The following is a 13,530-nucleotide window of genomic DNA, read 5'->3' on the forward strand; positions in this document are numbered from 1 at the left end:
GCATTGTGGGTAAACACAACCAAAACATAAGCAGGTGTTGAATGACAGTGGCTCTGGGCGGGAGAAATATCTCACAGCTGGACGAGGAAAAACTAGGTAGTACTTCTGTTAGAAATCTGATCAACCCAAGACCGGGTGGATCTGATGCAGCTCTATGTTTTGCTGTTATGTGGTAGAAACAGATGTTTTTATGCATTAACCAATAGATGAACAAGTTTTCTTCTTTGTTGTGTCTCGTATTCTCCTTCAATAAATCTTAATGCAGTGCCGCCTCTGGTGAGGAGAGGAACACGTTATTTAAACATTTTGATTTGATTGAGTAGTGCAGTATGAACGCAAACTCGGTTCAGAAGAATGTTGACCCCCAACTGAACCAAGTCCCCAATCATACCTAGTCCAGTGAGTTATCCTGGTGTGAAAGCACCCTAGAAGGAGCATCTAGTCAAAAACATTATGGCAACATTAATGCAGAAAAGTTGTACCAGAATGAGATCTGGTGACTGTGGAGGCCGTTGGAGTCCAGTGAACTCATCGTCATGTTCTAGAAAGCAGGTGGAGATGATCTGAGCTTTGTGACATGGTGCATTATCCTGCTGGAAGTAGCATCAGAAGATGCAAAACTGTGGTCATAAAGGGATGGACATGGTCAGCAACAATACTCAGGTAGGCTGTGGTGGTTAAATCAGGCCACGTTGGTACTAAGGAGCCCAAAATGGGCCAAGAAAATATCCCCCTCTCCATACACCAGCAGCAGCCTGAAGAGTTGATCCAAGGCAGGATGGATCCATGTTTTCATGATGTTTCCACCAAATTCTGAGATAAGCATCTGAATGTGGAGCTGAAATGGAGACTCATCAGACCAGCAACGTTTCTCCAACTTCTTTTGTCCAGTGTTGGTGAGTGTGTGTGAATTGTAGCCTCAGTTTCCTGTTCTTAGCTGACAGGAGGCACCCGGTGTGTCTTCTGCTGCTGTAGCCCATCTGCTTCAAGGTTGGACGTGTTGTGTGTTCAGAGATGCTGTTCTGCATATTTTGGTTGAAACCAGTGCTTATTTGGCTTCCTGTTGTCTTTCCATCATCTCCAACCAGTCTGCCCATTCTCCTCTGTCCTCTGACATCAACCAGACATTTTGGTCCAGACAACTGCTGCTTACTGGATATTTTCTCTACCTCAGACCATTCTCTGGAAACCCTGGAGATGGTTCTATGTGGAAATCCCAGTAGATTAGCACTTTCTGAAATACTCAGACCAGCAACTATGCCACGTTTAAAGTCACTTAAATCCTCTTTCGTTCTCATTCTGATGCTCAGTTTGAACTTGAGCAAGTCATTCTGACCATGTCTATATGTCTAAATGCATTTAGTTGCTTCCATGTGGCTGATTAGATATTATTAACTAGTGTACCTAATAACATGGCTGGTGAGGGTATATTGTCTTCAAGGACGGATGTATTTTTCATTAAGATAAAGCTAAACCAGATTCTATAACATTAGAAAGGCATGACTCGCCTTGCCTGCAGTTCTAACCTGTTTCCAGTTGACAAAGTGAGAAGTTTCTAAATTTCACAACCACGGAACAAAAAATTGGAAAAAACTCACGAACATATTTTTAGTACTGTGAAAAGAAACTGCAGCATTACAAAACGTCTGCATGCCAAGTTTTTTTAAAACATGTTTGAAATGCAAATATTTAATTTATTGGAACAAAACTTGGTTTAACACTTAAAACCTAATTTTTTTTTTCAGTTTCAGTTTTATTTCAGTTGTCACATTTGCACATAACCATAAAAACTATTGCTAGCTTGTATAATTTCCGTAAATAAATTAATTAATTGAATAAAAAAAAAAAGTGCTTCGTTAGGGGAACTGGGAGAAGTGTTGCCAAAGGTGCTACAATATCCAGAGACTGCTTTAGGGCAAAGCTCAGGGGAATCAATTAAATCTGGAGTTGTTTTCATCTGATGACATGGGCTTAGAGTTTCTGGTGTGTTTGTGTGTGTGGTGAGTCCACACAGGTGAGCTGACTGCTGTGTGCAGGTCCAGCTAGGAGGCATCACGCTCCACAGCCTATCAGTGGGAGCACAGGTTCTGTCACTGGGCGGACGCCCCCAGAGGCAACCAATCAGAGCGCAGGAGCAGTGGGACGGAAGAGCAGGCCTGCTTAGTGCAGGTTTGATGCCCACCAAGGTCCAACGCTGCAGGCAAAGCACAGCAGTAGCTGGGTTGGAAATCAGTGCCAAGCTCCTTAAGGTGTCAAGCTTGGTGGGTGAAAATCAATCCTGTCTCCCTCCTCACCTCTAATCCAACTGAACCTTCTACTCTGTCGACTGTGGAGTTCCAAGTTTGAAAAAAAAGATGGTTCGGATAAAAGTATGAACCACTGAACCTTTATTTTATTTTTCTTGTGAGGCTGTTAAGGCTGTACATGCACATGATTCATGAGGGTGTAAATGAGCAGGTTAAGGCTCAAACACTGTATCCCATTCAGTTCAAATACAGCAGAAATACTGTGATGAAGATAAAGGACCGTTTCAGAAACTCTGAGTCAGTGGAAGAAGAGTTATATTTCTAAAAAATAAACAAAATAAAAATCTTACTTTCAGACATTAATTCAGATGTCTTCACTGCAGTGCATGGTACCAGCTCTCTCTGTACTTACATGTGTGTCTGGCCAGTGAGTAGTTTGATGACCCTCCACTTGTTAGTCCAAAACCTTCGGGCGCCTGTCCGCCGGTGCGAGCTCGCCCCGAACCTTTCGGGGGTTCGATTTCGGCGCCGAATTCGGCCCCGATGACTCCCAGCAACACGATGGCTGTGGCCTGTTTGCGACGTTCCTCATAGGAGTTGGAGATCTTTTTGGCATTTGGTGGAAGGTTGGACAGACAACCTGGTGGAGATACAGAAAAGAAAAATGTGCGTTAGCATGTTGTTGTGGATCCCTGTGATTTATTAGTGCCTGTCCTGGTTACTTGGTTTGATCTGCTTTCAAACTTGACTTATGAAAACTTAACAACTCACAGATGAAGACTGTGAGATGCTTCAATATTTCCTGGAAAAAGTTGTTTTGAAAGAAAGTTTTGTGAGTTTCTTTTCAAAAAGTAAAATAATTACTTTTAAGCATAATTGTTTTTCACTTTGCCTTTGACCTTTTTAAATGAGCTTTGAATCAGAGAAGACAGCAATGTTTCTGGGTCATGTTCAGAAATGGCAAGAGGCCTAGTTTTTGTTTTCTGTCCTAAATGACCTACCCAAAATAAATTAAGTATATCTTCACTACAAGGGCTGTATGTTTAATCTTGGTCTAAAAAGAAAGCTGAGACATGTGAGATTACTACAGAAGTGTCAGAATCAAGATATGTGTTACTGTGTCAGAGTAAATTTACCTGAAACACAGTAGAAAATGTAAATGATTATCTTCTCTTAAAAGAAAACCACATTACTTTCAGTGAAAACTATAGGATAGCACCCTGCACAGGGGGCTCTAGTCAATAAGAGCTTTAAGAGCTGTTATAGACTCTGTGAGAAGCGAGAACGTATTTCTTGTTCTTGAGGCCACAAGAACAAAATGACTTCATTTCGCTATTGCGGACGTGAATGGGGACATTTTGCGGCTTGTTCTCGACACATCAGCCAAGCAGAACTTTATTCTTGTGGGGCTCTGAGACGTATTGTGTGATTGGTCAGACATCTGAGGTGGGCGTGATTAACGTGGAAAAGAAGGAAGCGGAAAGTTGCAACTTCCGTATTTTCGCTGATACAAGGCTTAATGGAAAGTTTTAATGAACAGCTGATGGAGGTGGTGAAAAATACATAAATGTATACAACACGTTGGAATTAAAGACACAAATACTACCGCATGCACAACCCCACCCTGCCATGGACAAAGTTTCTCTTTGAATATAGGTGAATAGACTGGACCAATATGAACTTTTTTGCAGCATCAAGAACAAGAACAAAGTTCTCGTTTTTTGCAGGTATGTAACAAGCTTGAACCTGCATTTATGGAGTCCATGGTGAAGAGTTCAGACAATGATTTCTGGAACGGTTGCTGAGTCCATGCTGTGATTTTTTTTCCCTGCTTCTGTTCCCTGCTGATGCTTTTCTGCTTCGCTCTGCCATCTAGTTACAATTTTCTGCCAATATTCTTATTTTTCAACTCAAGAAATTTATGGGCAATGGCTCCTGGATACTCATTAATCACAGAGACTGTATTTTGTGGTAGATTTTATTGGATACTACTATTTTTTAAGACTTTTACAATTTTGTTGATGTTACGTCAGCGTGGTCTACAAATGGCAGAAGCCTTATGGAGCTAAAGCAACTAACTAACTAGCTGCAAGATTCCTGCCTCTCTACAGATGACTATTACAAACTTCTACAGAAGCTCATCATGCTGGAAACAAATATTCAATGTGTCGAAGTGAATATGGAAGTGAAGGGATTTTATGGAAACTTTGCCATTAATAAACACAGTTAACACACAGCTAATTAACACAAACCTGGCTGGAAAGAAACAGGAGGACAGTGGACTCTTTCAGTGACAGTCCTCCCGGGAATGTTCTTGGTGCAAAGCCAAAGCCAGACCAAGTACCCCCTCAACCCCGCTCCCTAGCAAGACACAGTCATGGCCAGTTATCAAAAGGAAAACTAACAACAAGTCTCCTCACCAACCAAACATACAAATACAGAACAGGTTTGTTCCACTGCTGCAGGACTCTGAATCTACATCTGATGACCAAGATGAAACCTCCCTACACAACAGGGTCAGACCAAAGAACAACTCAGAAAGTTAAAGGCAACAAGAAAAGCAAACGGCTGGGCCTCAGACTCTGATTGTTGGTGACTTTGGTGTGGAAAAAAAAACATGTGTGGAAAAGTACAAAAGTACTGTGCTTTTCCAAGGATATGGTATCAGATGTGAGAGACAAAATTAAAATCATGATTCAAATTTTAATGGTAAAATTACAAACATTTATTAATGTCATTGTTCTCATCAAGAGGAAAGTGATCACTGCCAAAAAAGAGAGTTCCATGGAAAAATGCCATGCTGGTAAGAGCTGAAAAACCAGAATCTGGAAAAGCTGAACGCAGGTGGCAGAAAATAAAGTTGCAGGTTCACTATGAGATCTATAAAGAGAGAGACTTAGGATTTATAATCTGGAGCTGAGAAATGCAAGATGATCTTGCATTGTAATGAGGTTGCTTCCTTCTTTACTGACCAAATTCAGAAAATCAGTCAGTGCTTCGATGCCAGGGGCAGGACATATGTCCCTGTGTCCACTCCACTCAGAGACATCCAATTAGTTCTAAAAACCTGGATGAGATTGTTGGCCATGTGAAAACCACCACTTGCTGTCTTGATGCCCTGCCAACCAGGTTTATAAGAATGTTTCAGGATGCATGGGCTTAGATATCTTACAGATTGTAAACACATCTCTGCTTTCAGCTGTCTTCCCACAGACCCTAAAAGTAGCCATCATCAAGCCACTACTGAAAAAGAAAAAATCACTCATCCCTCATGAGCAGCTATAGGCCGATATCACCCCCCCCCCCTAGTAAATTAAAAGAAAAAGTTGTATTTCAATAGTATTTACGGGTGATTAGTGTTTTGAATATGTCAAAAAAATTTATTTGACTGCATTTGTATTTCTTATGTAGTGTCACATCCTCCCATTGGGAACCCTCTTAGCAAAAATGTGCATGCATAAAAAAAACTGCTATAAATCCCAATTTTTATATATATATATAAAATTATATATATATTTTTTTTATTTTATATACATATATATATATATAAAATAAAAAAAAATATATATAGCATATATATATATATATATATATATATTGCTAAAATATGTGCCGCTAGCTGCAACACATCCAAAATATCCAGAAGTAAAAGACAGGGAAACAAAAGAAAAAAAAAAAAAAAAAGGTGAGAAAATGGCCAAAAATTTCAAAAGACGCCATAAGGGTTAAAAAAAAAATCAGAAGTTTAATGTTTAGGATCTGAAGATATAGAGCTTATTTTCTGTTTCGTTTCTTTCTTTTTGTGTTGAAAGAAAGCAGCAGGCCTGTGAGTCTCCAGTGAGCTGATAACAACTGACCAGGCACACGTCTATTGTCCTGGTATTAATCATTACAAACTACACACACAGGCGCACGTCTCATTGTCATGCTGAAAGCCTTTAGTCACAGTGGAAACTCATTTGAACACAGACGGTTGTGCTCACAGGATTTTTGACACGTGCAACTGTGGCGCTTTTTTTGTGTGTGTGTGTGGGCGTGTCCTTTTATTGTGTTCACCGAGGCAACCCCGAAATAACCTCCTTTGTGAGGGGGTGTGTGACAGGGTCGACTCAGTGGGGAGCTGCTTCTGCTGCAGATCGAGTAGAGAAAGACAGAGAGACAGACAGAGAGAAAGTGTCATAAAAGTGAGCATCACAGTAGGAGATGAGAGCTCCTTACACACTTCGGATCAAAGGCCCAATAAGGACTACATTAATACACTGTGTGTGTTTGCAGCCACACACACTCTCCCATCACCTCCACCATCCAATTTCTTTTCTCTCTCTCTCTCTCTCTCTGGGTGAGCAAGCTCACCATTATTATAGATTTGTATGCTTGCTTCCAACACACAACAAGTACCTGCACACATCCATAAGGAAGGCATGACTGAGCGCACCCTTGGGGTGAAGAACAGAGTGACAGGGAAAGAGGAGTGGTCACTGCTGCGTTTACTTCCTCTTGGATTTATTAGTGTCGCATGAACCTTGACGAAGCAGGTGAGGAGTAAAAGAACAGACTACAGACATGATGAGCAGCTGTTGAGTTGCTGGATCTCTAAGCTTTGTTTAAGAAGCAATTTAGTTATCTAATCAGCCAATCACATGGCAGCATTTCTGAATTTAGTCATGCAGACATGGTCAAAACAACCTGAAGTTCAAATTAAGCATCAGAATGAGGAAGGAAGGGAATGAAGATGAGAAAATATCCAGGGAGCAGCACTTGTCTGGAGCAAAATGTCTGGTTGATGTCAGAGGTCAGAGGAGAATGGGCAGACTGGTTGGAGATGATGGAAAGACAACAGGAAGTCAAATAAGCACTGGTTCCTACCAAGGTCTGCAGAACAGCATCTCTGAACACACAACCCATTCAACGTTGAAGCAGATGGGCGACAGCAGCAGAAGACCACACCGGGTGCCTCCTGTCAGCTAAGAACAGGAAACTGAGGCTACAATTCACACACACTCACCATCGCTGGAAAATAGAAGATGGAGAAACGTTGCTGGTCTGATGAGTCTCCATTTCAGTTCCACATTCAGATGGTGAGGTTGGTGTTAGGGATGCATCTTCTGATGCTACTTCCAGCAGGATAATTCACCACGTCACAAAGCTCAGATCATCTCCACCTGCTTTCTAGAACATGACAACACTGGACCCCAGTGGCCTCCACAGTCACCAGATCTCAGTCCAGTACAACTTTTCTGCATTAAGCTGTTGTCACGTAGCCTGTTTTTTGACTGGATGCTCAATTTAATCGATGGTCTGGAGCAAAAGTGTCCATTTCTTCCGGTAAAGATCTGGGACACTGATTAGTCAGAACACAGTCCACATTTCAACTGTGTGAAGGTTTATTGCAGATGCCTCCAAGCCCAAAGAAGCCATCTGAACAACTTAACTCTATTTTTTAGAGCTTGACAGAGGTTTCCCACAGTAACCCTATGCTTATGTGTTTTCACAAACTATTGATGAACTACTTCTTGATGCAGTGCCATATGAGGGATTAAAGATCACAGGTTTCTAACTTAGACTTGCTCCTTTTCCCTTTATGCAATAACGTCTCTTCATACTCCTCCAGTCATTTGTTAAAATTGTGCACTGTAGAGATAGAAATGTGCAGGTTCCTTCCAATCTTTGAGCAACTTTTCTTTAATAATTTTAATGATCTCTCACAATTTGTGGTAAATCTGGAGATCTTCAGTCTCTGGTGAGTGTATATAAACACCACACTGCCTCTCCCACCGGGTGAGTGAGTGAAAAATGCTGATGCTAATGATGTGGAATTATGCAAACATCACTGTTACAGTTGATTTTTCATGCTGTAAGTCGGCTTTCTTGCTTATCGGCTGCTCTAAGAGCGTAGAAAATGCAGATATTATCTCATGCAGAGCATGAGAGCGGCTGCTAGGCCAGGACAAATGGACAGCTATTTGATCTGAAAACAGCTGACTGTGTAAATGCATCCGAGAAGCATCAGAGATGGGGCGGGATCCACGATGGATTCCAGTCAGTGAGTAAAAGCAGTCATTAACCAACGTGTAAACAGTCTGCGCAGTCAGTCTCCTGCGATGATGGAGCTTCAGGCTCCAGTTAAAGCACACTTAAGTTAGCTGCTGCCCGCCTCACCTCATTAACACAACCAGAGGAAGTGGTTTTAGCAGCTTATACACTGCACACACGATCACGGAGAGGTCAGCTGTTAGAGCATTTATCTGATTCTAGATCAGATCAGTTGCTGAGTCATCGATGAGGCTGACCAATCAATCTGACAGAGCTTTCAGGTACAGAGCTGTGCAAAAGTCTTGGGCCACCCCTGATTTTTTTATGTCACCAGGAAAACCAAAAATCTGGGCAGTGGTAGTAAAAGTTTTCTTGGAAATTATTTAAGGAGTCTTCAGGAAAAATTTTCTACAGTTCTTGAGAGACTTTCCAAAGCTCTCTTTTTTATGTTGGCTACCTTTCATTCAGGTTTTTATCGAGATGATCTCACGCTGCCTCAGAAATATTGAGGTCCAGGCTCCATCAGACCTGTTGTAACTGATCTTCAGTCCAGTTTTTGTGCTTTGTGGCGTACCTCAGCCTTTTCTCCCCATTTCCCTTCCTTCTGATGAGGGTTTGGCTAACGTGGTCACATGGGTCAACTAAAAGTCCAGATGCATGTCTCAGGTCCAGCATCAGGTCTTTGCTGGATTTGTTTCAATTTCTTAGGAGTGTTCAGTTTAATCAAACTTTAAGGACACACCATGCTAAGATTTACCATGTTTTTGGCTAACAGGTCTTAGGGAATCCCCTTGTCACTGTAAAAATACCATTTCATGCTTGAATAATTTGATCTGGGTTCTTGAAAGGTTATTTGATCTGTAACTGGTAGTGCCCCGTTGTGTGTGTGTGTTTGTATGTTTTTCTGTTTCGATGTGATGTTAATGAGAGTTTGAGATCATGGTTATGCTGGGGGTTGCCAATCAGGTACTCCCATAAACCCCAAACCCCAACATTATTACAGATGTCTGTAGACGTCCACAACACGAGCAGCAACATCCGGATATAATTTTGTTTTAGTTCCATGCAAAAGTTTCCCCGATCTGCAGATATGATTCCGACATAATCTTTTATGGAAAGGGATGATATTTAGGGATATGATTAATTAATTATGGCATTTAATTCTCAGTTGTGTATTTAATACATGAATTCATTTAATACTGCATTTATTACTTAATTTAAGACTTAATTGTGAAATTTAGTCATTGTGACATCCCTACCTGAGGCTATGCCAAGTTTTCAGCTAAAAGCTCTTCGGGAATCTTTTGGGAATCACCTCGTTGATAAGTGCACAAATATTCCTCTGAAAATGGTCTAATGAGTTTCTCACAAACAAGCTGTACAAGCGAACGAGAAGAGCCAAACCTTCACCCTCTCCTGCTCGGCTCTGCTGATAAACCAGGCAGGTAGAGGCTTTATTTCAACAGGCACATGTAGCCAATCACATGCAAGGACAGACTAGGATCATACCATTGTGTGAAGAAGGAAGGAGGTAGATGCTTCAAAGACAGCAAGTGCAGTGATACATACCAGGGAGACAGAGAGACAAAGCCAGATTTACAGAATACAGAAGCATTTTGGAAAAGAGCGAAGAAATGAGTAAAAACCACATTATGTTTTTAATTTGTTTGCTGTGGTTCTGTGTTGAGTTGTTCATAAATTACTGTGGTTTTGTTTGTTTTTGTAATAATAAGGCATTTATGAAAACACTGAATAAAGTTGCTTACCAACATACAAACCATCCATGACTGGGTGATGCCAAATGAAGAGACATTTGAGAACCGTAAGATCTGAATCTTTGAATAGAGTTGAATCTCTAATCCCTACTGGATGGAAACATATTGAAAAAGCAGCCGATGTTCAAAGAAAAACTTTAAGAGACCTTCAGAAAGTTGGAGAGCAACAGCTGACGAGCTTTCGAAAGGACAATGTATAGAAATGAGGAAAGGTTATATGGTGAGCCTAAACCAGTGGTTCTCAGACTGGGAGGAACAAGGTAACGGGGGTGCAGTGGGTTATCAGATCATTGCAAATAAATAAATAACTAATAAAAAAAAATATATATAGGCTACATTTATGAAATAAATTTTGGATATTTATTAGAGCTGTCAAAATGAACGCATTGATGGATAAACGACAAAATTAGAACTCATGTCATATAAAAAATCATTTTTGGTATCATCTTGATAAGAGAAGCTAAATTTCGGCATAAAGGTGCTTTGTCACAGCTGTGAATATAATCCACCAAAACCCACTATATCCTCCTTATTCATGAAGATTCTGATAGTTTGAAGTCTTACATTTAGAAGATGGATGAAAAATACTTCATCCCACAGGGAAACTTTAATGTCGTAGTTTTTTTGTTTGTTTGTTTGTTTGTTTTTTTAAATACTTATCACACTATTAACCACTCAGTTGTTAAATGGGGGGCTCAAAATAAAAAGGTTTAAGAACCACTGACCTAAACTATAGTTATTTTGCTTAAAAGCCCACCTCGAGAGAACTCCCTCAGATTTAAATTAGAGCCAGGCCTGAATTGCATAACCTGGAATAAAATTAACTTCATTATCTGGTCAAAAAAGATTAAAAGTCTATTTTTTTCCATGTAGATTTTTTTTCTTGACTTTGGGAAAATGGGTCTAAGTGTCATTTTGCATTTTTTCCACCATGTTTCTTCCTCAGTCCATTTGTCAGAGCACATGAGCTCCCGCTCCCTATATTTCCATACTATATCCTGGTGCTCTTTATAATGAGATTGCTAAAGGCCAGCTGTCATTTGGAAGAAGGCCCAGCGGCCGGCTCTGATAAATGGATTACAGATGGCATCCATCCCCTGGGCCAGACTGGTCCAGTAGATAACAGAATTAGAGATAAACTTCCTACCAGAATCACTAAAAAGTTCAGATTTCCAAAGAATGTAAAAGTAAGGAAATTGAAAGGCAGGGAGGCGTGTGCAGGTACAGGAGAGAAAACCAAGACAAACTCCAAACCTGTCTAAAACTGTAGGTCACGTGTGCTTCGAAATCATCGCTGATGTGTAGAGGGATGGATTTCATCAGGGCTCTGAAGGTATATCATGCAGCGGGACGTTAACAGAGGATTGTCTTGGTCTCACAGATCTGGGATCAGACTAAGATCTGGACATTTTAACAAAGCTAAGAAAAAGCCTCTTAAAGTTTCTCACACCAGTCCCGTACAGTCCAGCAGGTGATGAATCAACAACGCTTCATTTCCCATGAGTACCAGGTAGTGGCATTAGTTAACATATCATTGCATGTTGTACGTGCATTATGTATTTATGACAAATAAACATGGTGAATCTTGAATTTTCTCCAAAATAAAACTTGGTTAGTGGAAATTCTGATTGGCTGCTGACTTTAGGAATCTACCAACCACAATGGCTGCTGGTCAAAATAATTAAAAGCTGCTTAAATGGAGCTATTTTATTCAAACTTGAGTCAAATTCTTAATTAACAATATTGAACCAATGTAATTTAGCTTCTACTTTTTCTGTAAATAAAATAAAAGATGAGTAAAGAACCGTGTAGCCGACCACCACAGACAGGTGTGATTCTGTTTTTATGTCTCTTGTTTATCAAGATATTTCTTTACCTCCCTGCAGGTACGGTTTTATCTGTAACGCCTTATGTTAAATTAATGTAACTCTTAATTCAGATAAATGATAAATAGTTTGACTGAACAGCCAACAGTTTTCCCTCTAAGGCTGAGAATATACTTGTTTTTAATAACGCAGCGATGGCTGCATGGGCAGCCCAACACTGAACAAAGCTCTGGTAATAATAATATTTGTGTAATCAACCATTTTACTTGAACTTTTCTTCGTACTACACATTTTCCATCAGAAGGTTTTGACAGAATGGTTGACTAGCTGGCTGCACCAGCGAAATGAACTTATTTGGTCACCTTGTGTTCATTTAGTTTGAATGAAGTTGATCTACTTTCCTCTGAGCTACCAGTCCCTGGGAGGCTGCTGTGTGGGACCGGATCCCACTAAACAGGGCTGAGGCCTAACTGGGTTCTATTGTTTTGTTTTCCTTTCACTTTAAGAGTGTTTTGCTTGTTTAAGTTCTTCTTTCCTCATAGGTTATTACGCAGCACGTACCTATGTATTTTTGTCTTTGTTGGAGTTTGTTTGTGTAAATAAGCATTAAATGATAAATAAGTGTTTCCCATTACTGCAGGCATATCTGATTTTTTGTAAGCAAATGATCCAGCAGCTAAAACCACATTGTTAGTTAACTAAAGGGCTAAAATATACTTTTACAAATCCCAACAAAGATTTCTTTACTTTTCTTGAAGCTGTTCTGGAGTTTGTCAGTGATGTGTTTATATTGAGTTTTTATAGTGCTGCTCTGTGAATACATTTTTAATCACCATCAATCGCACTGTTATGCAGAAAACTCAACAGCAACTGTGAATTATTGCTATATGAATAAAAGTTCGGTAACTTTTGATTTACAAACATTTTAAGCTACTTTTTAACAGAATGAAAAAACAACATTAACATGTCATCTAATAATAATCATAATTATGATTCTGATTATTATTATTATTATTACCACCTGCACTAACTGATTAGTATTACTGTGACAACACGCTACGTTGCCCAGCTCTGGTTTTTATGAACCTCTTGGATAATCCAGAAGTTGTCAAACACTTTCAAGTTTCCAAAACTTGAATAATGAGTAAAATGTGAGTTTTTTAGTGGACGGTGAGCAGGCAGCATCACTTTCTGTCAGCACGTACCTGCTGCCTCTCCGCCGTGTGAGGAGGGACTGATTGATTTTTGAAGCCTAATCGATCTGCTTCCCTCGCAACTGGCAGATCTATTATAATGACATTGCATCTAAATCCTATTTGTTGGCCAACCTACTCCCAAACATAACCCAATAAACTAAAGAGGGGGACAGAGGAGCTCCCCGCTGTACTCGCCTCCGCTCAGCTAAATCTTCATAAAAACAAGAAATGGATCAGGATAAAACGGCGCTCTGGCTGAAATGACATTATCCATAAAGGAAAGAATCTATTAAAAGAAGGGCAGAGCGCTGTAATGCAACAAGCTGTAGACTCACGTAATCACAGGAAAATTATGGATATGTCATAAAAATGAGAAACAACTGAAATGTCACTGAACAGATGAAAAGCTGTAACCTTTAAGAGGTTTCACTAATAATAATTAACATCACAAACA

The 13,530-nt window shown here is 40.1% G+C and overlaps 1 protein-coding gene across 3 annotated transcripts in view; it reads right to left on the reverse strand.

Moving 5' to 3' along the window:
* LOC121629944 (WD repeat-containing protein 7) overlaps positions 1-13,530 on the reverse strand; it is a 165,461-nt gene that overhangs the window by 53,219 nt on the left and 98,712 nt on the right. For all 3 annotated transcript variants that reach the window (XM_041969889.1, XM_041969890.1, XM_041969888.1), the window contains one exon: positions 2,659-2,886. In XM_041969889.1, coding sequence (XP_041825823.1) covers positions 2,659-2,886 — 228 coding nt within the window. The remainder of the gene's footprint in view (positions 1-2,658; positions 2,887-13,530) is intronic.

Source organism: Melanotaenia boesemani, chromosome 19, assembly GCF_017639745.1.
Source record: "Melanotaenia boesemani isolate fMelBoe1 chromosome 19, fMelBoe1.pri, whole genome shotgun sequence".
NCBI classification, from domain to species: Eukaryota; Metazoa; Chordata; class Actinopteri; order Atheriniformes; family Melanotaeniidae; genus Melanotaenia; species Melanotaenia boesemani.